This window comes from Selaginella moellendorffii, unplaced genomic scaffold (genome assembly GCF_000143415.4).
Source record: "Selaginella moellendorffii unplaced genomic scaffold, v1.0 SELMOscaffold_123, whole genome shotgun sequence".
NCBI classification, from domain to species: domain Eukaryota; kingdom Viridiplantae; phylum Streptophyta; class Lycopodiopsida; order Selaginellales; family Selaginellaceae; genus Selaginella; species Selaginella moellendorffii.
In genome coordinates this window covers 115532-138125 of record NW_003314384.1, presented here as the reverse complement: position 1 = coordinate 138125, position 22594 = coordinate 115532, and the positions used below count along the sequence as shown (strand labels likewise).

Here is a 22594-nt window from a genome sequence, read left to right as displayed (position 1 = left end):
CAGCACCTCATACTGGATCGCCCTCTGGACGAACACCGGTCTGGACTCTCGATGGTCTTGTGTTCCAAAGGACAGGCCATCGATCCATTCTTGACCAACCAACCTGAGCTTCCTTTTTTTTTTTGCTTTGCCCTCTTTTCTTTGTTTCGCCAACTTCAATTTCTTTCGAGAGTGTCTCATGTCATGGGACCAGACAAACTTGAATATGTCACTCGCCTCTCAAACTTGATCATCCACATCCACAGTAAATGTGGCATTCAGGAGAAAAAATCATGTATGCCCGAAGTTCATCCAACTTTCATGAGTTGGATTTCAATCTAAACAACATTGTCAAGCATTAACATGCTATTGCATCAAAAGTCATGCAGAAGAAATGGGCGGTAGCTGCAGAAGTACACGATCTCGAGCCCACACTGCATTGAAGGTGGTGGTAGCCTCCAAATCACCAAGCTCTGGAGCGCGGTTGCACACAACAACATTTGGAATACCAAATCCAGAATCAGCATGCAAGGTGTGGTAATGCCACTGCCTCTCCTCCAAGTCGTAGACCACAATGAAGCGACCAGAGTCCGGATCCATCCGGATCGCTTATATTCCCCTGAGATATGCAAGCGTAGCGACCACCTGCCGTAAACCAAAACTAATCTGTCAACCCCATCCTGGTATATGGGATGTGCAGCAACCTTTTGCCACCCTTCTTCACCACCCTGCCAGCTGAAGACCTCAAACTCTTCAAAAGGTATGCAAGAGAAGCTGCCCTGGTGCCAGTGGAAACCCTTAGGACGGACATTATCTGGCGCCACCGGCAAGCCCTTGTATGATCGATTCTTGGGGTTGTAGTAGACGGATGGAATGTACCCTTTTTCCAATCTCCCTCACCTCTTGACCATCCATTAACTCAAGGTCCACGTCTTCTTCCCCTTCAACATCTAACAGAGGCTGCCAGCTCCCGGTGGAGGAGACGTAGAGAAAGCAACCGTGGATTGCTATGATATGTGTCGAGCAGCAGAGAGAATGGACCCATTTCGTGGCAGCGTAGCCCATGGCTTCCGATTAACTGCTCCGGGATCATGATCCATCACACGGGCTGCATGCTAATGTGAAATCATCCGTGCCATTTCCTCTGTGAATGAAGGCCTTTGAATCATCTATCTCCTCTATCCTATTTGCTACTTTAACGCCTGAACCTTTAGCCGATGGAAACAACTCCAGCCCTGGATCAGAGACAATACCATCATCACCAAGAGGGTTCATCTGGATCTATGGCCTCTCACGCCGCGAGGAGCTCTTGGATTTGGCGCTATCCGAGAAGCTACTGGGTATTAATTGGTCTACGCCTAGGATAGTAGAGATATAGATAAGTCTACCTGATGATCACCCAATGCACACTTACTGCTCTTGATTCGGAAGCATGAACTGGTGGCATATTGCAATCAGTAAATGATTTACCATTCTGTGCACTTCACTTTCTGGTTGCACTGTGCCGCCAGTTCATTTTTCGTCTCTCGCAGCCGCTTACAACTACTATAGTAATTTTGTGTTTACATCTATGACTGATGATTGATATTCATCAGATACAGGGAGTGGTATATAGACCACAGCTCCCAGGAGAACAGTATTCGGATGCTCGAAGCAATGCATTGATTTTTTTTCTAAATGTACAAAGGTATGGCAACTAAGACGGCAGTGCAGCATTTTGCAGACCATGCCTTGGCTGGCCACAAGGACAGCCAGTATAGATGTTTCATGGATGAGAAGATGATAAAGGCTCACAAAACCAAGAAAGAAATTCTAAAATACCATATATGCTACATTTTACTTTGGGAGGTATGTCTTTTGTGTTCTATTGCTTTCTATTTATTTAGCACCCATTTGATGTAGTGCTGACCTCTTGATAAACTTCGGATGAGTTTATATTCCAAGTTCATTGCAATTATAGATATGACTATGTTATTTTATCGTCATAAGCTGAGTTCCATGTGGTGGAATGTGTGATGTATCATTTTGTGATCACAAAGTATTTCATTTGTAAGTTATATATTTTTTGTATAAATTTTAAATTTTTTTTCTCAATATCAAAATATAAAATGGATCATGGAGGGCAGGGACAAAACTTTAAAAATCACCTGCATCAAGTGTAAGAGGTAGATTCTATTCAAAGAAAGTTGAGTCTTTGCTATATACATTTCAGTTCTTTTAACTAAAAGCACTGGTTGCTTGCACTTCTCGATCGAGTTCACTCTTAAAACGTTTCTTCCAGCTTTGTAGTCAGGGACGGGGTCCAAGAATGTACGCTGGAGGCCTCAAAGTCAGTGGATCTTTCTCGTTATCACGCAAGGAAGAATGGTGGTAGTCTGTGGTGGTGGTGGTGGTGGTGGGAGGATTATTACTACTACTACTACTACTACTACCACTCGGCTCCCTCTTGAGACCCCTATCCTCCATAAGCTTCTTGAGCTGGAGGAGCTCGTCCCACATCCCGGCTGCGACGTAGATCTTCCCAAGCATCAAGTAAGCTAGTGCATTCTTTGGTTCCATCTCGAAAACTCGATCCGCAGCTCTTCTTCCCAGCTCCACCTTCGAGTGCCTCTCACAGGCGGCCAGCAAGCTCATCCAAGCGCCGCAACCGGGCGCAAACGGCATCGAGTTGATGAGCTCCTCGGCCTCTGCCACCTTTCCCGACCGCCCAAGAAGATCGATGAGGAAGTGGTAGTGCTCGGCGCCCGGCTGGATGTCACAGTCGTGGATCATGATCTGGAAGTAGAACACGGCCTCACGGAGAGAATTTGCGGCACTGCAAGACGAGAGAAGGCTGACGAAAGTGATCCGGTTGGGCTTCAATCCTCGCTGCGCCATCTCCCAGAAGAGCTCCAGCGCGAGCTCGAGCTTTCCATGGTGGCCGTAAGCCGCGATCATGGTGGTGACCAGCACCACGCTCCTCTTCCGCGAGAGCTCCCGGAAGATCGCCACCGCGTCGCCCAAGCTGCCGCACTTGGAATACATCGCGATCAAGGCCGACGCGACGATCGCGTCCGTGTTGCAAGCTCTGGCGATGGCCTGCGTGTGGATCATCCGCCCCTCGCCCAGCGCCGCGGCTCCAATGGATCCACACGCCTCGAGCACCGCCGCGAAAGTGTTTCGATCCGGCCGGACGGGCGGAGCTCCTCGCCTCTCCGCGAGGATCATCTCCGCGTAGAGCCGCAGCCCCTCGCGGGGATGGCCGCGAGCAGTGTAGGCCGCGATGAGCGCGTTCCAGAGGAGAGCTTCGCGCTGCCTCGCCACTATCGCTCTCGCGAGATCCATCTCGTCGCAGCACGCATACATGTTGACGATCGCGGCAGCGAGCACTGGAGTGATCGATCGCAAGCTCCTGCCCGCCACCGCCGCGTCGATCATCGCATGGATCTCCCTCCCCCGCGTGAAGTCCCGGCTCCGCGAGCACGCGTCCAGCGCGATTGTCATCGCCACCGCGTCGATCCTCACGCCCTCGTCGCGCATCCTGGCGAAGAGCTCCAGCGCCGCGGCGTCGCGACCATTGTGCGCGAGCGCGCCCAGCATCGCCGTCCAGGAGATCAAGTTCCTCACCTCCATCGCGCGAAACACCGCGATGGATCGCTCCAGGCAGCCGCATTTCCCATACATGCTCACCAGAGCGGTGGCCACCATCACATTCCACTCGAGCTTGCTCGCGGCGATGGCGGCGTGGATCTTCTTCCCATCCTCGAGCGAGTTTAGCACCGAGCACGCATCCAGCGCCGCCACGAACGTCCCAGCGTCGGGCCTCACGCAGCTGTGCCTCATCCGCGCGTAGAGATCCAGCGCGCTCTTGCCCAATCCATTCAGCGCATAGGCCGAGATCATCGAGTTCCAGCAGATCACGTCCTTGGCGGGCATCTTGTCGAAGACCATCTTCGCATCGCCCATGCTACCACACTTGCCATACATGTTGACGATTGCGGTGGCCACCACGACGTTGGATTCCATCCCGCTCGCGATGACGCTCGCGTGGATCATCCGCCCCTCGCGCAGCGCGCCCAGATTCGAGCACGCGTGGAGGAGGATCACGTAAGTCACTCGATCCGGGACGACGGTGGCGCCACTGTCCTTCATCCTCTGCGACAGAACCAGCGCCTCGTTGGAATGCCCATTGTGGGCATACGCTGCGAGCATGATGTTCCACGAGAAGATGTTTGGATCCGGCGTGCGATCGAAGACCTTGCGCGCGTCGATCAAGCTGCCGCATTCGCCATACATCTGGATCAAGAGATTCCTCAGCCGCGTCTCGCGATCGTGGCCAGTCTTGAAGATCTGCGCGTGGACGCGCTTGCCCTCTGCCAGCGCTCGAGCGCGGCCACACCGGCGGAGGAGGATCGCGTAGGTGGTGGTGTCGGGATTCCGCAGCAGCTGCTCCAGGCCAATCTCTTCCTTGGAGATTCGCCCCTTGCGCTGGAGGAGCTCGCGTTTCTTGGTCATCTTGTTCCTGGATCGCCGGACCACTGTGTGGATTCTTCCATCGTCAGCGTCGCTGCTATGATACTGGAAGATCGAGGACGTCGCTGCGAGTGCTAGATTCCAGCAAGAATTCGCGGCCACCATGATCAACATCGTCGAAATAGAGAAGAGCTACTCTATCTCGATGCTTATAGAAGAAGAAGAAATTCCAACCTTTAGCTCACCATAGCTGCTAGTAACTCGAGCTCTACGTCTAGATCGCCGCTGGAAGTGTAGAGATTCGATAGCAGCAAGTGAGGTCTTTGATTCCTCTCGTCCAACTCCGCGACCATCTTGGCTACTCGCTCGCCGCGCATGATATCTCCGTGGATCCGGCAAGCTCCCAGCAGCGTGTTCCATGCCACCGCGTCGGGGAGAAACGGCATCGTTCTCACGAGCTCCTCCGCCTCTTCCAGATGCTTGGCTCGCCCGAGAACGTCGACCATGCAGCAGTAGTGCTCCACGCCGGGTTTCATCCCAAACGCCGACTCGATCGATCGAAAGAATTCTCTTCCCCGGCTCACGAGCCCGAGATGGCTGCAACCTGTGAGGATGGTGACGAAGGTGATACCATCCGGCTGGAGTCCCTGGAGAGCGATCTTCCGGAAGATCATAGTGGCCATCTCGAGCTCTCCATTGTGGACGTAGCTCGCCACCATTGCAGTCCAAACCATCACCTCCGGGTAGTGCTGGATTCTCTCGAACACGGCCAGTGCTCCGTCCAGGCGACCATTGTGGGAGTATGCCACCATCATTGCGATGCACGAAACCATGTCCTTCTCCAGGACTTTCTCGAAGAACAGCGTCTCGGCCTCTTCCAGGCGGCTGCTCCGGCCGTAAACTTCGATGATCACGGTGCAAGTGATGCGATTCATCATGGGAATCCGGTGAAAGGTGGCCAAGGTCTCGGAGAGATGCCCGTTCCGGGCATACGACCAGAGAAGAGCGTTCCACACCGCTACTGTTCTTGGGGAGATCCGTGAGAAAAGCTCCTGGGCTTGTTCCGGATGCCCGTTTCGCGCGTAAGTCACCGCCATCTGGATCATTGACACCGAGTCGCGATCGCCCATGCTCTCAAAAAGCGATTTTGCATCGTCGAATAGGCCGTTCTCCGAGAGCCCCTGGGCGATGCTGTTCCAGGAGACCGTGTTGTGCTGTGGCATTCTCTCGAAAAACTTCTTTCCTGCTGCCCCTGACTGGTGAACCATCCGAGCAAACGCAGCAGCCATTGTGTTCCACGAGAACACATCCCTTTGGAGCATCCTCGTATCGAAGAAAGCTTTTGCTCGATTCAGACTTCCATGCTTGGTGTACGCTGCTAGCATCTCGTTCCACGATATCACGTCCCAGCACGGAATCCTCGAGAACAAAGACTCCACATCCTCGATCCCCCCGGTCACTGCGGCTTTCGCGTGGATCAGCGCGTTCCAAATCACCACATCCCTCACTTTGGCCGCATCAAACAGCCTCTTGGCCTCCAAAAATCTCCCTTCTCGAGCAAACCCTCCGATCATCGCATTCCAGGCCACCAGGCTGTGCTGTGGAATCCTCGCCAGAAAGATCTTCGCTCGGGAAAAATCCCCTTCCTGGGCATTTGCCGACACCATCGTGTTCCAAGACACCACATTCCTGCCCGGCATCGCATGGAAGATCTTCCAAGCCTCCTCGAGCAGCCCTGCCGAGGCGTAGGATGCGATGAGAATGTTGAATGAGAAGACATTGGGATGCTCGATCGCATCAAACACCGCCCTGGCCTCCCCCAATCCCCCGCATTTGCCATACATGTCGATGACGAGATTGAGGAGGAAGACATCCTGGCCATGCTGCCGCTGGAGATCCAAGACGCGCTTGTGGATCCGCCGCCCCGCCGAGAGATCCCCAAAATTACCACACGATCGCAGTAGATTCGCGAGATGCGTGACCTGGAGAGCTCCACAAGAAGAGGAAGAAGAAGCTCTCATGCACCAAGAGCCCTAGCATCTTAACGGTCCAGTTTAGGTTCGAGCAATCCGACGGCTCGTATAATTCCCGGAGCTAACTGGCTCGGGATAGGTCTGGGGGGGCTTTTACTCTATTATTTTGTTGTGTTGTTTAGCGTCAGAGGAGACGCGCTGCTTGAGAGCGGCACCGCAAATCTCTGGGGCGCGGCGCCACAGGGGCAGGGCGCCGGAGCGGCGGCGGCGAATCCAGGTTGGTAGCAGCTTCTAAGAGCGCGAATCGAAGCTGTAGAGGCCCGGGAGGGAGTCGCCATGGCCTATTTGTGGAGCTTGTGAGAGCGGCCTGGATTTGGAGGGGCCGAGATCGCAGGGCAGCTTCTACGCATCGCAGGTGAGCGAAATTTCTTCCCTGGAGCCGCTCTGGGGTCGAGAGATTAGGTCATGGTATTCATACGAGAGATCTTCTCTCTTTCTTTTGGCAGTGACGATTGAGAATGGCTGGCAACGAGTATGAAGGAGCCGCGTATGAGGATGGTGCCGAATCCCCTGGAGCCAGGCACGGGGATTATGGCGAGCCAGCACATTACGATGGCCAAGAGAATGGCGGCGATCGCTATCGTGAGGTAGAGTTTTTTAGTGCAGTGTGCAATCCATACAATTTTTCCTTTGTTCGCCCCCTTAGTTTTCCTTCCGCCCAATCTTTCCTTCTCTTTCCATTCGTAGAGTTTGAATAGGCATTTTCATGTAGCCTAAGTTGTGGCTTTTCCTCTCTTTTTTTCTTCACTTATTCATTTTTTGTGTCTGTCTGTTTGTTGCTTTGTTCTCTGTGCGTAGATTCAGGGGCTTATACTCAGTTCTCCATGTAAGATCCACACAGGTTCACCATGCGGTTCATGGGAATTTATCTTGGCATGATGCATAAAGTGGATGTTTCTTCTTTTCTTCTTTCTATTAGCTGGACAGACTCACAACTGGTTTTCCTTACAGCGAAAGTCTCGTGAGCGGGAGAAGAGCAGAGAAAGAGATGACCGGAGGCACCGGGATGATAGAGACCGCAGGAATGACAGGGAGAGAGATTACGACAGGGATCGTGACCGTGAAAGAGACCGTGATGAACGCCACAAAACTCGAGATCGCGAAAGGTTTTTGTTTTCATATCAATAATTTTTGTATCTTGCATCTTTTCTGTTTCCTTCCTCAGAAGACGGAGTCGAGACCGAGACCGTGAAAGAGAGCGTCGTCACAGGCATCGGTCGCGCTCACGGTCGAAAGGAAGATCTCGAGACCGCTCAAAGTCCCGCTCCCGCTCCCGGTCTCGTGATCGACGAAGGTATTTTTATAAAATGAGATTAACAACTTATCAATCCTTTTTGTAAAAGTCGTGGCAGCAAAAGAACCAGCGGATTTGACATGGCTCCTCCAGGTGCCGCTGTCGTTACAGGAACTACACCAGGTTTGCAAGCAACCTTTAATTAGGCTAGCTAAGTAGACTTGGATGCGTTGTTCATATAGAGTATCTCGCATTTCTTGTTCTTTTCCCTATGCATGATGCCGACGTGGGCAATTAGTTCAACTCTCGTTCATATTCTTAGCCTTGACCTTCTATTAATGTTTTCTTTCTTTTGACGCTCTGGTCTGGTGGTGAAGTGTTGTCTTTGTATTTGTAGGTCAACTTCCAGGGATTACTCAACCTGTTCCCGGGGTGTTTTCCATGTTTCCTTTCGCGGGCACTCAGGCAAGTCTTCTTTTTGTGGTTCGATTTTGCCGTCTGACAAAACTATCTCCTGCAGTTTGCGGGACTTCCGACGATGCCAGCACAAGCAATGACTCAGCAGGTTTGCCTTATCTTGAAGTTGTAACGAATGTGCTAAAATAATTTTTCTCAGGCGACGAGGCATGCACGCCGTGTGTATGTCGGTGGATTACCTCCCCTGGCAAATGAGCAGGTGATTTTTTCAGTTAGGGGGATTGATATATATTCAAATATGCTTTTTAATTTCGGACAGACTATCGCGACATTTTTTAGCCAAGTGATGTCTGCTATTGGAGGAAATACGGCTGGCCCTGGTATCAGAATTCTGTCTTTGTGGGCACATTGTGATGTGGAAGTTTTGGATGCAGGTGACGCTGTTGTGAATGTGTACATTAACCAAGAGAAGAAATTTGCTTTTGTCGAAATGCGAACTGTTGAAGAAGCCAGCAATGCAATGGCTTTAGATGGTATCATTTTTGAGGTAAATTTGTTTTTTTTTTCCTGGTAATCTTAGTTTTATTCTGTGATTTCCATAGGGGGTCTCGGTCCGTGTAAGAAGACCAAGTGATTACAACCCTTCGATGGCGGCGACACTTGGTCCCAGTCAACCGAGTCCTCACCTTAACCTTGCAGCAGTCGGACTTACTCCTGGGTATGTTTACTTTTTCTATTTAGGATCTTTTTCTAAGAAACTGTCTTGATATTCACCAGTGCCGCCGGCGGAGCTGATGGCCCTGATCGCATCTTTGTCGGCGGACTTCCTTATTACTTGACAGAGGGTCAGATAAAGGAGTTGCTCGAGTCGTTTGGGTAAGTAACCCGTGGATCTTTATCCTATATTTTCTCTAATTGCTCTGGCTGTTGCAGGCCGCTTCGGGGTTTCGACCTTGTAAAGGATCGCGATACAGGCAACTCGAAGGGATACGGCTTTTGCGTTTACCAGGTACTATAGTGTATAAGCTGGCTCTTATGTGGCAAGCCAAAATTCAGGATCCTGCTGTTACGGATGTAGCCTGCGCTGCTTTAAACGGGCTGAAAATGGGCGACAAAACGTTGACGGTTCGTCGAGCTACTGCTAGGTGGGATCTACTGTCTGGAATTAGATTTTTCTAAGCACTTTTAAACAAACGGCATCGTCTAATCTTCTCCTAACCTTTTCCGTAGTGTCCACAGTGGCCAGCCCAAGCCAGACCAAGCTAACGTCCTGGCTCAGGCGCAACAACAGATTGCTCTTCAGGTGGATCACTCTATCCCTCGTCTTTTTGCAGTAACTTTTTTTAATGCCGTGTCTTTCGTGGCAGAAGCTTGCCTTGCAAGGTGCGCCTTACTACAACATGATGATGCCAGGCGTGGATAACGGCATGACGATGCCCGAGACCCCTACCAAAGTTGTGTGCTTGAAACAGGTGAATCGCTGCTTAGGCGTAGAATTTGCGTCTTGAACTCCGTCTTTGCAGGTTGTTTCTCCAGATGAGCTCAAGGAGGATGATGAGTACGAGGAGATCCTCGAGGACATGCGAGAGGAATGTGGAAAATATGGTACGTTCAAGACGAGCTGATGTATATGTGTTACCGGCATTGGTTCCAGGTAGCGTGGCCACTTTGGTATTACCTCGGCCTAAATCAAACGGCGAGGAGGTCGCAGGAGTTGGGAAGGTACGCAGTTGGCTCGCGTCTAGGGAAAGCTAAGAAGAGCTTGTGCTGCAGGTATTCGTGGAGTACGCCACGATCGAAGAGGCAATCAAGGCCAAGAACTCGCTGAACGGGCGCAAATTCGGCGGCAACATCGTTGCCGCGGTGTACTTCCCGGAGGACAAGTTCCTCCAGGGGGAGTATAACGTCGAACCGGCGAGCAGCTAAGGGAACGAACACCGCCCCGCTCGCTAGGTACCAAAAGCCTCTCTCTCTGGTTGCCACTTTGTAACATCAAAAGCAGGACAAAGAATCGCAATCGCAACGCCGGCGACGACGACGACGCGACGAAGAAGCACGTTATAAGAAAGTAGTGTGTGAGGAGGAAGTGACGAAATACCTCTCGCAAAAAAAGCCCAGAAGCCGAGTGCTGGGGACATTGATTCTCTGCGAGGATTGCATTTTGTTGGTAGTATGAACTAATAATGTTTGGTTGGATTCGAAAAAAGGCTTGAAATGTGGGAAACTGTTCGTTTCATCTTCTCTTTTTTGGTGTTTTCTTTTTTCCTTTGTGTGTGTGTGTAGTGTGTGTGTATATGAAGGGTGTGGAGCTCTCATGATTCCTGCTGGGAGCGTGTGGAGATTCGCCGCCACCTAAAACACTCGGTGGTTTGCCTAAAAACCGAGTCATGTGAGTTGTGCTGCCATGGTGGAGCTTGGAAGTTTTTTGGAGTGTTTTGGCCATCTGGAATGCGGAGGAGCACTGAAACTGCTGCTGCCTGCGTGTTGATGCCCCGGTGGTTGCAGTTGATTCACGCTTTGTGGATGTTGGGATTCTGTGAAACGCTTTGGTTCTTCGCTTTTCTGATCTTCGGTTTCTCTTTGTCTTTCTTTTTTTCTTTCTTTCCTTGCTGCTGCTGCTACTTCTTTCTTCGACTTTGATTTTCTAGCTCTTGTTACTTCTTGTTTTCTCTTGCGGCGACAACGGAACTAAACACAAACCGGAATTTCCTCCTCCAGAACAGCGATCACAGGCCGGATTGTCGAACTCTGCGCGCTCGGAGATGGCGGTTAGCATGCAGATCTTGCTGGGGATCTTAGGTACGTTGAAAGTACAAGGAAAACATAAAACCAAACAAGTTTCGAATGGAACTCGAAGAGATTTTGATTCTGTTGATGGTGGTGTAGGAAACATCACTGCGGTCGCACTCTTCATCTCGCCAGCGTAAGATCACGAGAAAAAACAAACAAATCTTTCCATCTACCAAAGTTTTATCATGTGGATCGATCTAAACCTTCGTACAGGCCGACCTTCTGGAGGATCTTGCGGATGAAATCGACGCAGGACTACTCGGGCCTGCCGTATGTGTGCACGCTCTTCAACTGCATGCTGTGGGTCTTCTACGGCATGCCTTTCGTCAAAACAAACGGGATGCTTATCATCACCATCAACGCCGCCGGATGCGCCATCGAGACGGTCTACCTCCTCATCTATCTCATCTACGCTCCAAAGCTCGCCAAGGTACGCATACTCATCGATCGAGATCGCAAGTTTGCTCTCCATGGAAAACTTTGGAAGTTTGGAAGCTTTGATAGACTTTGGATCATACAGATGAAGGTGTTGCGGATGCTTGGGGCCGTGCTGGCTGCGTTTGCCATGGTTGTGGCGCTCACGATGCTCCTGGCGCACACCCATGACGCCCGGACTACGATCGTCGGCTCGGTTTGCGTGGTGGTGGCGGTTGCCATGTATGTCTCGCCATTAAGCGTCATGGTGGGTGATTAGCGGGACAGATTTGCAGCTGATTTCTCGTGTTTGTGACAGAAACTTGTCATCCAAACACGGAGCGTCGAGTACATGCCGTTTCTGCTCTCGCTGTTCGTGCTGATCAACAGCCTCGTGTGGATGTTGTATGCAGTGGCCACCAAAGATATATTCATCGGGGTAAGAACTTCCATGCCATATACATCTCTTCCAGCACCTGAATGCTTTCTAGATTCCAAATGGCTTGGGAGTTTTGGCGGGCGTGGCTCAGCTGCTGCTCTACCTCGTGTATCGAAATGCCAAGCCAGCAGCGGGGACATCGCCCGATGAGATCGAAGATGGCGTGGGAATGAAACCTCTGGAAAGCCACCACAACAACAATGCTAATATCGTTAGCAAGTAGTGAATCTGCAAATCTAGTCGTAGTCCGAAGAAAAAGAAACGAATTGCGCAACTTTCGAGTGCTTAAAAAAGGGTGGTTTTTTAGCCCCAGTGGGTTTCGAGCCCACGACTTTTGAGCTAAGTTCAAATGTGCTTCCACTACACTATGGGGCCAGAGATGAGAAATAAGCCGCATTATTTCCATAATATACACATATAAACTTGACCAGTCAAGTCAATGAAAAGTTGGTGGACTTTTCTGCCAATATGCATGTGGTACGGACGTGGCACCCATGTGTCACCCTGACTAGAATTTGCACTTGGCTGCCGTACCCCAAAGACCCCAATTCCATATCAAAGTATTTTTCCTGCTTTCTTGACAGAGCCGTGGCACTTTCTTTTCCCACACATCCATTCAAGAGCCAAGAAAGAGGAGCTAGTGTCCTTGTTACAAACAATTGATATATAGCCAGCCACCCAGACACTGATGTTATATCCTCCCACGTGGAATGTGCAAGTTTGCTCTTTAAACAAAGAAAAAGACTTTGCCCTACCACCTTTCCAGTTTCATGCGTGACAAGCCAAGCTTCTTAATTGCATGCATGGGCAACCTGGTTGGGAGGAAGGGCTCTTCTTTTCAAAGTAGAAAGTTGGCCTAGTTGAGTACGTGCGTTTCTCGTGATCTTAATCTACATAGCGATTGTTTGAAACGAAGGAACAAAGTGGAGGGAGTGGTTTTCTAATCTCTAAACTTAAAGGTTGGAGAATGAATGATAATCGCCACTGCATTGACTTTAAAGCTGGATCATTTCTTCAAGTGACAAGAGCTCAGTCGTTTTGTAACGGTGGTTTTTTTTTCTTGTTTTCTGCCTCTTTTTTTCGTACCTAAAGGCATGTTTGCTCTTCCGGAGGTTCCGAGACGGCCGGATATTCCCCGAAGACTTGTGGCGACGGCAATTTCTTCGGCTAGCGCGTTGGATCTGCAAGGTAACAGAAACATTCCCATTTTTCCCTGTTTGAATCGAGAGATTTCATTGCCTACCTCGTTCGTGGGTCCAAAAGAATTGGGGGATTTCTCCTCTCGGAGCTGAGAGGCCAGTGAGCGAGCAGCGGGAGATGGGAATGGAGCGCCAGCAATCGAGCGAAGACGCGGCTGGCAAGAAGAAGAAGAAGGACGTCAAGGATCCGGCTGGCCCCAAAGCGCTGCACAAGACGAAGCTCGTCAAAGCCACAGGTAACAACAATGCCGATCAAGTAAGTCACCTGGAGAAGGAAGAAGAAAATGCCAATCCAGCTGAGAACAAGCGGACCGATTCTTCTGGTGCTCCAAAATCTCAGGACCCAGCAGCTCAAGGAGCCGAGACTCCGCTGAAAGACATAGAGACTCCTGTTCATCAGAAAAAAATATCACGGCAGCAAATGGAAAAGTTACCGACAAAGCAGCCTCCGACAAGAACGAAGACTCCTCCTCCTCAGCAGCTGCAGAAGGTTGTCTCTCCGGTGGAAATGGAGTCCCAGATTCCCAGTCCGACTCCAAAGCCTCCGGGGAGCCCAGGGAGAGCACTCTACTTGCTCAAGCTGGCCAAATCGAGCCATATCTCCGGTGACAAGCCGTCGAAAACTCTCGACTATGCTTCCCGAGCTGCCAAGATGTTGGAGGCCAACTCTTCGGATGGAAAGCCGAGCTTGGAGCTGGTGATGAGCTTGCACATTGTAGCAGCAGCGCAGTGCAGGATGGGTAAACACTGGGAGGCAGTCGAAGCTCTGGAGAAGACTTTGCAAAGCCTTCCAATGGAGTGGATAGCAGAAGCAGGGGCGGAGTACTCGCTGGCAGCGTTCGCGGGATACATGCAGCTTGGAGACACTTATACGAAGTTAGGCAAGCAAGTTCAAGCGCTCGAAAGCTACCGAAATGCTCTCACCGTTCAGAAGAAGGCGGTTGGAGAAATGGACCCTCAAGTTGGGGAGACATGTCGATATCTTGCTGAAGCATACCTGCAGGTAAATCAGGAATTTGCACAGAGAAAACTCGGTACTTACTGTGTGAGATAAACAGGCGATGCAGTTCGAGGATGCCGAAGAACTGTGCCAGCAAATGCTGAAAATCCACGCAGAAAAGAGTCCTGCCGGCTCGATGGAAGAAGCAGTAGACAGGAGGTTGATGGCTCTCATCCAAAGTGGCAAAGGCGAGCACGAAGCAGCACTGGAGCATTTGGTGTATGCAAGCACGGCAATGAGCTCTCGAGGACAGAGTGCCGCTGTCGCTTCCATAGACGCCAGCATCGGCGATTGCTACGTTGCCTTGGGCCGATTCGACGAGGCCGTCTTCTCGTACCAAAAAGCTCTAGCGGCATTCAAGCAACTCAACGGAGCGAGCCATGCTTCCGTCGCTTCAATGTACGTAAGCCTGGGGGAACTCTATCTGAAAGCCGGGAAGATGAGAGACGCGAAGGTGTACTGCGAAAACGCAATCATGATATACGGGAAACAGGGACATCCGGCAGATGAACTAGCAGCTGGTTTGACGGACGTTGCGGCAATTTACGAAGCTTTGAGCGAGAGGGAACAGGCTATGTGCTTGCTGAGAAAGGCGCTGGAAAGCATTAAAAACATACCGGGAGAACCTCGGTCGGCAGCGGGGATTGAAGCACAGATGGGAGTTTTGTACTACATTATGGGCAACTTCTCGGAGTCTCACTCGGCTTTCAGCAGCGCAGTGGACAAGCTCCGATCTGCAGGTGAAACCAACACGTTAATGCTGGGAGTTTTGCTCAACCAGATGGGACTTGCCTTGTTTGAGCTGGAGCAAATTCACGAGGCAGTAGCAGTGCTGGAGGAGGCACAGCATGTACTTGCAGAAGCTTGCGGAGTCTACCATCCAGACACCATTGCAGTTTGCAGCAATCTTGCCGGTGGATACGACGCTCTTGGAAGGTTGAATTCCTGTCAGATTTATCACCACCAACTTGAACTTGACTGACCTCTCTTTTCTTTTTCTGTTTTTTTTCCAGAGTCGAAGATGCTATTGACTTGCTCCAAGTGGTGCTTCGCTCCCAAGAAGAAAGGCTCGGTACCGTTCATCCCGACGTAGTGGACGAGAGACTCAGGCTCGAGCAAATGCTCCGAGAGACTGGGAAGCCTTTGGTACGCAAAACGAGCACCCTGGAAGAGCTGTTGATGCGGCCGGCTGCACAAAGTAAAAGATATTATCGTAGCTTAGCAGTGTAAGAAAACCAATTACATACAAGTGGTCTTTGTTACGAGACGAAACGACTGTGTTGCAATCTGTCTGTAAGATCGGGTAGAACAAACTGGATTAGAACAAATCGGTAGACCCCGTGACAATGAAAAGAACCAAATCGGGCGCTCTGTTTATTCAACAAGCTCGTAGCTAGGTAGCAACATAGTCGTTGGTGACTTCTCTAGAAACCCCTGGACAAGATAGCCTGGAACTATCAGACCAGCAAGCTTCCAAAATGCAAGAGAACGAAATGAAAGAGAAAGAAAAAGAAAAAGAAAGGAATACCTCGATGGTAGCAGTGGTGATGTCTGTAAAGGTCGCTCAAGCACTCTTGAAGCTGGTCACAACCGGGATGACCACAACCATGAGCACCACCAGCAGCAGGATGATCGCAATGAGCGTGCACTTCCGGGAGCTCCTCTGGTGCTGCTTGGCGTAGTGGAGCTGCGAGTTCCCCTTGTCCACGTAGTTGGCAGCCATGCTCATATGCCTCTCAATATCGTTGAGTTGCTCCCCCTGAGCTTCCACCAGCACAGCCATGTCGAGAAAGATCTGGTGGAGCTCCAGCAAGTTCTTCTCGATCTCCTTGACAGCATCGTGCCTCTCCTGGATCTCCCGAATGGTTTCCAGCACCTGGCCGCGACCCTGATCCTGGATCGCCCTCTGGACGAACACCTCACTTTCCCCGGTCTCGATTATCTTCTCGATCGTCTCCTCGTCGGCCTGGTGCCCAGTCACTGTGAAGTACCTCCTCTCCACGGTCTCGCGGTACTCACCCATCATTTTCTGGCGGAGAGCTTGAAAATCGCCCATGAGATCCTTGAGCTTCATCCTCAGGCTCATGGTGATGGACATCCTTGTGCGATCTGCCGGGGTGCCTTGCTCGCAGCCAGGGATCTTCCTGTTGACAATGTTGGCCTTGTCCAGCTCCTCGAGCCGGTCCTTGATGGATTTCGCCAGCCGCAGCACCTCCAACACGTCCTTGTCCATCCTGTCCCGGATCGCCTTCATCGCCAGCGCCTTGTAGATTCCTCGGCTCTCCTCGTTCGCGTCCTGGAGCTTGGACAGGAGCTGCTGGATCTTCTCCATCCCGATGTTGATCTGCTCGACCTCGTCGAAAAAATGCTCCAGGTTCTTCTCCGTCTCCAGCGACCCTAGCTCCATCTCTGGCCCTGCCTCCAGATCCCTCAGCACATCGCGCTTGAGATCCAGGTAGCTCTGGCTGGATCTGAGGCTAGACCTCAGCAGATCGTTCATCTTGGACAGAGATCCCCGAAATCTTGCTCACCTCTTGACGCGCCGCCCTCACTTCCTCGAGCCCTAGCTTTTGAAAGCGGGAAAACTTTAAACCGTTCGAACTTACAACGGAAACCAGCCACGTCAGTGCTTTTGAACCGTCAGATTCTGACGAATACAAATTTCTAAAAATATTTGTAAGTTTTAATTTTCATAAAATTTATATTGAGTTTAAATGATCTTATTACTTATTTAAGAGATAACATCAAACAAAGAATAATAATTTTTCTAATATAAAATAATTTTAAAAAAAATTAAGAATAGATATAAATTTAAATTAGAGAATATGAAACTAAACACAATAATAATAATTCATATTTATGTAATACAACTGTAATATAAAACTGTATATGTATGTATGTATGTATGTATAGATACATATAGATACATATAGATACATATATATACATATATATACATACATACATACATATATATATATATATATACATACATATATATATATATATATACATACATATATATATATATATACATATATATATATATATATATATATATATATATATATATATATATATATATATATATGTATTACCTTAGCTAGATAATACATTAATTATAATACTATAACATATGGACTGTCTATTTGGGACTAAATTTAATCTATTCATTCTTCTATATAAATAAAGGTTTAAACTCCAATTAATATATTTATTCCTATATTGGTGGAGGGGAACTACAGTTTAACCTTGAAAGGCAAGATTTTTTAATAATGCTTTACTCTAGTGGTTAGAATTGTGTTTTTTTATTTTATTTCTTCATTCTCTTTTGGATTTAAATCTGTATTAGTTTTTTTGTAAAATCTAGAATTCTAGCTATTGTTGTGCTTAGATTTACTCTCTTTTTTTTTTTTAATCTTTATTACATTCTCTTCTCCTACCATGCCATGCCGTCATCGATCAAAGAGTATATCACTTAAGATCACTAATGCTACTCTATTGGATTAAACTTTTGGTGTTGTGGGGTGTGCTCATGTTAGTGTTGTGCCTGTTCTTAATGTGTTGCCATCTCTAACTTCCATAGGATGTGATTACATAACTTATACTATTTTCAGTGTTTTACCATTTCCCATTAATATAGAGTATGATTATGACATCAATTGGCGAGCTATGGATGATGCAACTCAATTTGTAGAAAATGTTTGAGGATTAAATTTATGGAAAGATGATGTGTATGAGCTTGAGTGGATTTTAGATCATTTTGACGAGTTTAATTATTATGAAGATAGCTTTAAAGATGAAGTAGAGATTTCATGGGGTAAGTATCAATCTTTTAATCTACCATTTAATCCTTTCTCTTTACTTTTTACTCTTTCCCAACCTTTTTTTATTTCTTAGATTGAGCCACCTTGTTATGTTCCTAGTGTTCCTTCCTTATTTACAATATTTCTTTCTCTTTGCACATTAATCATTTCTGACTCTTATAATTTTTAGTCTCAATCCAGTGTTAAGTTGAGTGTTTTCTATCTTCTTTATACTAATCTAAATATTGAGTATATGCATGAAATTTAAAATCTTATGTTTGTTTCATTGGTAGAGTCTTGGATTAATCTTAATGTTGAGTATTCTCCTGTTTCAAGGCTTGAATCATTTTGGCTACAGTTTCAGGGTGAATACATGTCCTCACTTTTGAGTGCCACTAAAACAATTTGCTTTACTATTATTCCTGAGGAGTTTATGTATTGCCTTGAGAGTGTGAACATTGTTATTGATTTTCCCATCTCAAGTGTTGAGTTGTATATTGAGGAGGTTGAGCAACATGAATCTTTTGCTGATGGTTGAAGTATTTTATGATAGAAAGTCTCCTATTTTTCAAGCTTTGAGCACATATCCTTTTTTTTATTTCCCTATTTTTGTATTATCAGTTGTTGCAAATTCTTTTTCTAATGCTTCTTTATCTACTTTTACTTCTTCCACAATTATTTTTCCTTAATTTTTCTTGTTTTCTCCATTTTGCCCTATCACTTCAATTTTTTTTTTCTTCAGAAGAGGGGGTAGAGAGGATAGACAAGAGTATAACCTTGATAATGGAGTGAAAATGAATAAATATAATAGTGAAGCAAAGACAAATTATATGGATTATAAAATAAGAATGAGCATAGCAAGTTCGAATAGAACACCCAACCCCAACGTAATGAGGCTAAACAAATGCAATAGTGAAGTGAAGCTGAATATAAATGGTAGAGTAAAAACAAGTGCAATGAGTCTGAATAGAGTAAATGCTTCAAAACTCTTTTTCTTTTGAGGAGGGGATAAGGAGGATATGGAAAACAAATGGAGTGAATTTAATCTTCCATATGCAATGTTATACAAAGATAAGGAGGTAAGCTTTACTTATAGTCGTGAGTCCAATAAAAATGCAAGTTCTACTTATGGTTGTAAGTCCGACTTAATAGTGGTCTCAAAGAATTATTGGTGGGTAGATTTAAACAAGGAATATATCATTTGTGGCAATGGCATTTCATGAATTGTAGTGGTTTTTGAAGTTTTTTGTTTTGGTTCAAAGTTATAACTTCAAGGTTGGTTTAAGCATTTAGTAGTTGCATATAAAGTTGCAATTAGTTCTTCAAGATTCTATAGTCAACTGATGTTTATGCTATAGCTTTAAGTTTTGTTTTAATCATGGTTGTCAACAACTTTATTGGTAGTTTTGTGGGAGCTTTAGAATCTTATGCTAGTTTATAGTCTTCTAATAGAAGGTCCAAATGTTCCACCTAACTTATTGCCATCATATGGATGAGGATGGTGTAAGGTTTGAAATACATATATATGTATATACATATATTACCTTAATTAGGTAATACACTAATTATAATATTATAGCATAGACTGTCCATTTAGGATTGAATCTAGTCCATCCATTTTTATATATAAATAGGGGTCTAAACCCCAATTAATATACCTATTTCTATATCTTGAGCACTCACAAAATTTTATATATATATATATATATAATCACTTATTAGAATTTGCTAAAGCTATAAGAAAAATAATGATATTAAATAATTTTATATTTAGTTATATAAAATAAATTTATTTTAACTTTTATAAAAGAATTAGGTATTTATGTTAGTAACTGAATAAATGTTTTTATCATTTTGACTGAAAATATTATTATAGTTTATTTTTAATTTTCTTTATATATATATATATATAAATATTCAATAATATTTAGAAAGTTCTTAAGTTTGTCCCAAAAACTATTTCCTAGTATAGTAAGAATAAATCAAATATAAGCAACCACTTAAAACAACTGAGCATGTTTATCTTTTGTATTTAGTTTGGGTCTAAACCCAAGTTCCATACCATACTAGTTAGTGGAATATTCATCTCTTTATATTAAGCCATTGGTATATTTAAATAACACCAAATTTTATTTGGCTCTATTTTGTATATTGTTGGGATGTTAGATGTTTTAAAACTGTTGTAGTTTTAGATGCTTCCATGCTTCCATTCATTCATTCATACTGATCATTTGCTCATCAATTTATCCATTTATTCAGTGTCAAGTCCCATTTTGTTGCTTATGCATATGTGTCCAAGTTATATTTCACTTCAATCCATCATGAGTCATAGAGTCATATAAGATTGCATTCAAAAGCATCAATTAACCTAATCTTTATTTAGAAAATAGAAAGTTAGATCCAAGTAAACTTACAATCAATTGGTAAATCATTGAGAAGTATAACTAATAAACACTAAAGAATGAACTTTTGAAAGTCTACTACTTTGAAAAATGCAAAATAATTATGTGGTCATGTTGGCTATCACCTTGTCTAAATCTCACGAGGAATAAGTTGCTCTAAGTCATTTGTAAGAACTTTTAGTTAGAACTCTATTGTTTTAATTTAGCTTAGAGCACTTTGGTAAAACCTTTACTTCATGCATAAAAACGTGCGTGAAGTCATGTCGTGGGAGTTTTGTTCGCGCCTGGATTATGACGACTGGTGGCTGGAGGCTGCCAAAGAGTTTGCGGCGGATGGCGGGTATTGCAAGCCGGACGTTATGGGCTGGCCGACTGCCTGCTAGCCGCTCTTCAACTCAACTTTGAGCTGGGGCACTTCGAGCAGATGCTCAGGGGATTCAAGGCGCGAGAGGGACTGTGGCTAGCGGAAGAGGAGAGGAAATCTCGTGAACGAGAGGACAACGAGTCGTGGAGAAATAATCTCCCCTAGATCCAATACAGTGATTCCTGTACACCAGGAGCACAACTCTACGAAAAGTTTCCAAGAGTCTGACTAGAAAAGAACCAGCACTAGTACTGGTTGTTTGGGCAAATGCAGAAATGATGGCGTTCCAGACCTCGATTATGAAAAGATATTTTCTCATGATAGCCGGATATGCCCAACATGGGTATATGGAGCAAGCGCCTTCGATAAACTTAATCTGTTGCAAGCACAAGCTCTGGACTCTTTTCTAGAATGCCATGTATAGATCCTTGTTCCTGGGGCTATTTAACAGCATATCTAGAAGAGAGCTTTTATGCCAAGGATCCCAATGCTGCTTGGAACACACTTGTAGGCACATACTCACAAAAGGAAGATATAGTATCGGCATCATTTGTCTTTAACAAGAGAATTAGCTTATGCCTCAAATGGGCATTTTGACTCCGTGAACCATCTCTTTGAAAGAATGCCGGGAAGAAGCGCCATGACTTACACCGAGGTGTTGCTACGTTGCGGCACAAATGGAAAGATCATTGAATCGAAGCGATGTTTTGATGAGATGTATCATCGGACTCCAGTGTCGTGGAATTGCATGCTCATGGCCTACGCTCAGAACGAATGCCTGGACAAAGCCAAGCAAACCTCAGCCTAGCCCAGCAGGAAGTGGTTACCTGGTCGTCCATGGTACATTACCACGGTAGCGGCCTGTTTTTACAGTGGCTCACAGGCAAAGAGTCCGTATCCACTAGAAAACTTTCAACGATATATAGATATAAAAACGTGAATCTCAGACTTTTCTGTGTGAGTTGCAACCGCTCAACAGGCGTCTTTCTCATTGCGAGGCTTCTCCACAATCTTTTCATTCTCCTTTGATCACTGCTGCGATGACTCGATCTGTAGTTTCCTGCCCGAAGAGCCTCGGCATGTTTGCACCTAAATCCACCTCCACGGAATTCTTCCTCATCATGTCGTCTCTTTCCCGGAGAGAACTTATCTGGGCTTCACTCGTCAAAGTCCTTCCCAGCTCCGTGAACCCGTGCAGCCATATGGAGACCGCCTCCTCCACACACGGAGTGATAGACTCTTCCACCACTCCATCAAGTTCTTCCTCGCCCTCTGCGGCAAACTTTAACAGTAACGCAGTTGGCGAAGCCATGACGCGCACGAAAAGCGAAGGCGAGACGTAGTACTCACACTGTGGAAGCTTTACCAGCTTGGCTCGCAGCTCGTCCAGCTTTGAGTCCTCGTAAAATCTTTTCAGGTACTCTGGATCCATGACGAGGTCCTTGCGGGGCATGTTGTCCACGCACAGAACAAGTGACTTGTAACCAGTTTGGATCAACTCCACCAAAAGATGAGGAGAATCAATCTCGGGATCTAGAATGGTTTGAAGCGTCGTGATGTTGAGAGGCCCGAATGGAAGACTGGAGTGAAGCCACGAACCAAGAAGGAAACAAATCTAGAAAAGAACAATGGAAGTTTGCTTACTCAAAAGTTTCTAAGCAAAATCTTCAATGGTACCTTGGAGCCTTGTTTCCCTGATCTTAACACCACCGATCCTTGGGAGACACCGTCCTGGCTCTGGAAAGACCTGACTTCCGGCGGCGTGAGCGTGGGATTGAGGAGCGAACCCAGCTCCCGGTCGAGCCTCGTGGCTAAACTGGTCATGAGCTTGTTCTTGGCGATGCTGAGCTTGGGGAACTCGATCCAGCAAGCAGCGCAAGGCGGCGCCATGGAAGAGGATGGGCTACGAAACTTCCCTGGAGAAGTGGATTGGAGCTCGAATCGATTCTTTCTTTCCTACCTGGATGACAGCACGAGGTCGCCAATGCCATGCCCACAAAGATCAATGTCAAATTATCAGAAATCAAGTTGGCCAAAATATGTTTTTTAATATAATTCTAAACAA

General features: G+C 46.8%; 7 protein-coding genes and 1 long non-coding RNA gene across 11 annotated transcripts; 3 read left to right on the top strand and 5 right to left on the bottom strand.

The window, feature by feature from the left end:
• Positions 1-2131: 2131 nt before the first annotated feature.
• Positions 2132-4621, bottom strand: LOC112342926 (pentatricopeptide repeat-containing protein At5g27110-like). The gene has a single exon (XM_024665555.1). It carries the CDS (start codon positions 4603-4605, stop codon positions 2269-2271), a length of 2337 nt encoding a protein of 778 aa, XP_024521323.1. The 5' UTR covers positions 4606-4621; the 3' UTR covers positions 2132-2268.
• A 46-nt stretch (positions 4622-4667) lies between these two features.
• On the bottom strand, positions 4668-6742 carry LOC112342910 (pentatricopeptide repeat-containing protein At4g02750-like). Its single transcript, XM_024665527.1, has 2 exons — positions 6620-6742; positions 4668-6413 (listed from the first exon to the last, which is right to left on the bottom strand). The coding sequence occupies exons 1-2, from the start codon at positions 6740-6742 to the stop codon at positions 4668-4670; spliced, it is 1869 nt and encodes a 622-aa protein (XP_024521295.1).
• LOC9633443 (splicing factor U2af large subunit B) lies at positions 6562-10356 on the top strand. Of its 4 annotated transcripts, XM_024665560.1 has the most exons (20): positions 6563-6819; positions 6911-7051; positions 7416-7570; positions 7630-7758; positions 7808-7881; positions 8096-8163; positions 8219-8263; positions 8315-8374; positions 8435-8495; positions 8550-8662; positions 8718-8833; positions 8893-8991; positions 9049-9124; positions 9172-9260; positions 9346-9418; positions 9483-9587; positions 9639-9720; positions 9770-9837; positions 9889-10068; positions 10118-10356. In XM_024665560.1, the coding sequence occupies exons 2-19, from the start codon at positions 6923-6925 to the stop codon at positions 10039-10041; spliced, it is 1695 nt and encodes a 564-aa protein (XP_024521328.1). In that variant the 5' UTR covers positions 6563-6819; positions 6911-6922; the 3' UTR covers positions 10042-10068; positions 10118-10356. The 4 variants fall into 4 exon arrangements, with proteins under 4 accessions (XP_024521324.1, XP_024521326.1, XP_024521328.1 ...); XM_024665556.1 differs by having other exon boundaries at positions 6562-6819; positions 8315-8495; XM_024665558.1 differs by having other exon boundaries at positions 6562-6819; positions 8315-8495; positions 9486-9587; positions 10118-10314.
• Positions 10357-10563: 207 nt separating this feature from the next.
• On the top strand, positions 10564-11981 carry LOC9633442 (bidirectional sugar transporter SWEET4). Its single transcript, XM_002991727.2, has 7 exons — positions 10564-10687; positions 10834-10914; positions 11002-11038; positions 11119-11335; positions 11426-11587; positions 11639-11758; positions 11811-11981. The coding sequence occupies exons 1-7, from the start codon at positions 10564-10566 to the stop codon at positions 11979-11981; spliced, it is 912 nt and encodes a 303-aa protein (XP_002991773.2).
• Positions 11982-12726: 745 nt separating this feature from the next.
• Positions 12727-13113, bottom strand: LOC112342927. The gene is made up of 2 exons (XR_002991110.1): positions 13002-13113; positions 12727-12939 (listed from the first exon to the last, which is right to left on the bottom strand). It is a non-coding gene; the product is annotated as an uncharacterized LOC112342927 (long non-coding RNA).
• Positions 12985-15229, top strand: LOC9633406 (protein KINESIN LIGHT CHAIN-RELATED 1). The gene is made up of 3 exons (XM_002991726.2): positions 12985-13960; positions 14016-14893; positions 14971-15229. The coding sequence occupies exons 1-3, from the start codon at positions 13076-13078 to the stop codon at positions 15185-15187; spliced, it is 1980 nt and encodes a 659-aa protein (XP_002991772.2). The 5' UTR covers positions 12985-13075; the 3' UTR covers positions 15188-15229.
• Positions 15230-15309: 80 nt separating this feature from the next.
• Positions 15310-16510, bottom strand: LOC9633405 (syntaxin-125). The gene is made up of 2 exons (XM_002991689.2): positions 15486-16510; positions 15310-15391 (listed from the first exon to the last, which is right to left on the bottom strand). Exon 1 carries the CDS (start codon positions 16455-16457, stop codon positions 15522-15524), a length of 936 nt encoding a protein of 311 aa, XP_002991735.1. The 5' UTR covers positions 16458-16510; the 3' UTR covers positions 15310-15391; positions 15486-15521.
• A 4916-nt stretch (positions 16511-21426) lies between these two features.
• On the bottom strand, positions 21427-22526 carry LOC9633404 (red chlorophyll catabolite reductase, chloroplastic). The gene is made up of 3 exons (XM_002991688.2): positions 22490-22526; positions 22207-22445; positions 21427-22144 (listed from the first exon to the last, which is right to left on the bottom strand). Exons 1-3 carry the CDS (start codon positions 22518-22520, stop codon positions 21545-21547), a joined length of 870 nt encoding a protein of 289 aa, XP_002991734.2. The 5' UTR covers positions 22521-22526; the 3' UTR covers positions 21427-21544.
• Between the last annotated feature and the right edge of the window lie 68 nt (positions 22527-22594).

Excerpts from the sequence above, each read along its gene's own strand:
- LOC112342926 (XM_024665555.1), bottom strand. The coding sequence starts at position 4,605 with ATGTTGATCATGGTGGCCGCGAATTCTTGCTGGAATCTAGCACTCGCA.
- LOC112342910 (XM_024665527.1), bottom strand. The coding sequence starts at position 6,742 with ATGGCGACTCCCTCCCGGGCCTCTACAGCTTCGATTCGCGCTCTTAGA. Across the intron at positions 6,414-6,619 it reads CCGCGCCCCAGAGATTTGCG|GTCACGCATCTCGCGAATCT; the intron begins GTGCCGCTCTCA and ends GGAGCTCTCCAG.
- LOC9633443 (XM_024665556.1), top strand. The coding sequence starts at position 6,923 with ATGGCTGGCAACGAGTATGAAGGAGCCGCGTATGAGGATGGTGCCGAA. Across the intron at positions 7,571-7,629 it reads AAAACTCGAGATCGCGAAAG|AAGACGGAGTCGAGACCGAG; the intron begins GTTTTTGTTTTC and ends TTCCTTCCTCAG. Across the intron at positions 8,663-8,717 it reads TAGATGGTATCATTTTTGAG|GGGGTCTCGGTCCGTGTAAG; the intron begins GTAAATTTGTTT and ends TGATTTCCATAG.
- LOC9633442 (XM_002991727.2), top strand. The coding sequence starts at position 10,564 with ATGCGGAGGAGCACTGAAACTGCTGCTGCCTGCGTGTTGATGCCCCGG. Across the intron at positions 11,336-11,425 it reads ACGCTCCAAAGCTCGCCAAG|ATGAAGGTGTTGCGGATGCT; the intron begins GTACGCATACTC and ends TGGATCATACAG. Across the intron at positions 11,588-11,638 it reads TCTCGCCATTAAGCGTCATG|AAACTTGTCATCCAAACACG; the intron begins GTGGGTGATTAG and ends TGTTTGTGACAG.
- LOC9633406 (XM_002991726.2), top strand. The coding sequence starts at position 13,076 with ATGGGAATGGAGCGCCAGCAATCGAGCGAAGACGCGGCTGGCAAGAAG. Across the intron at positions 13,961-14,015 it reads TTGCTGAAGCATACCTGCAG|GCGATGCAGTTCGAGGATGC; the intron begins GTAAATCAGGAA and ends TGAGATAAACAG. Across the intron at positions 14,894-14,970 it reads GGATACGACGCTCTTGGAAG|AGTCGAAGATGCTATTGACT; the intron begins GTTGAATTCCTG and ends TTTTTTTTCCAG.
- LOC9633405 (XM_002991689.2), bottom strand. The coding sequence starts at position 16,457 with ATGAACGATCTGCTGAGGTCTAGCCTCAGATCCAGCCAGAGCTACCTG.
- LOC9633404 (XM_002991688.2), bottom strand. The coding sequence starts at position 22,520 with ATGGCATTGGCGACCTCGTGCTGTCATCCAG. Across the intron at positions 22,446-22,489 it reads GACCTCGTGCTGTCATCCAG|GGAAGTTTCGTAGCCCATCC; the intron begins GTAGGAAAGAAA and ends CCACTTCTCCAG. Across the intron at positions 22,145-22,206 it reads CAGGGAAACAAGGCTCCAAG|ATTTGTTTCCTTCTTGGTTC; the intron begins GTACCATTGAAG and ends GTTCTTTTCTAG.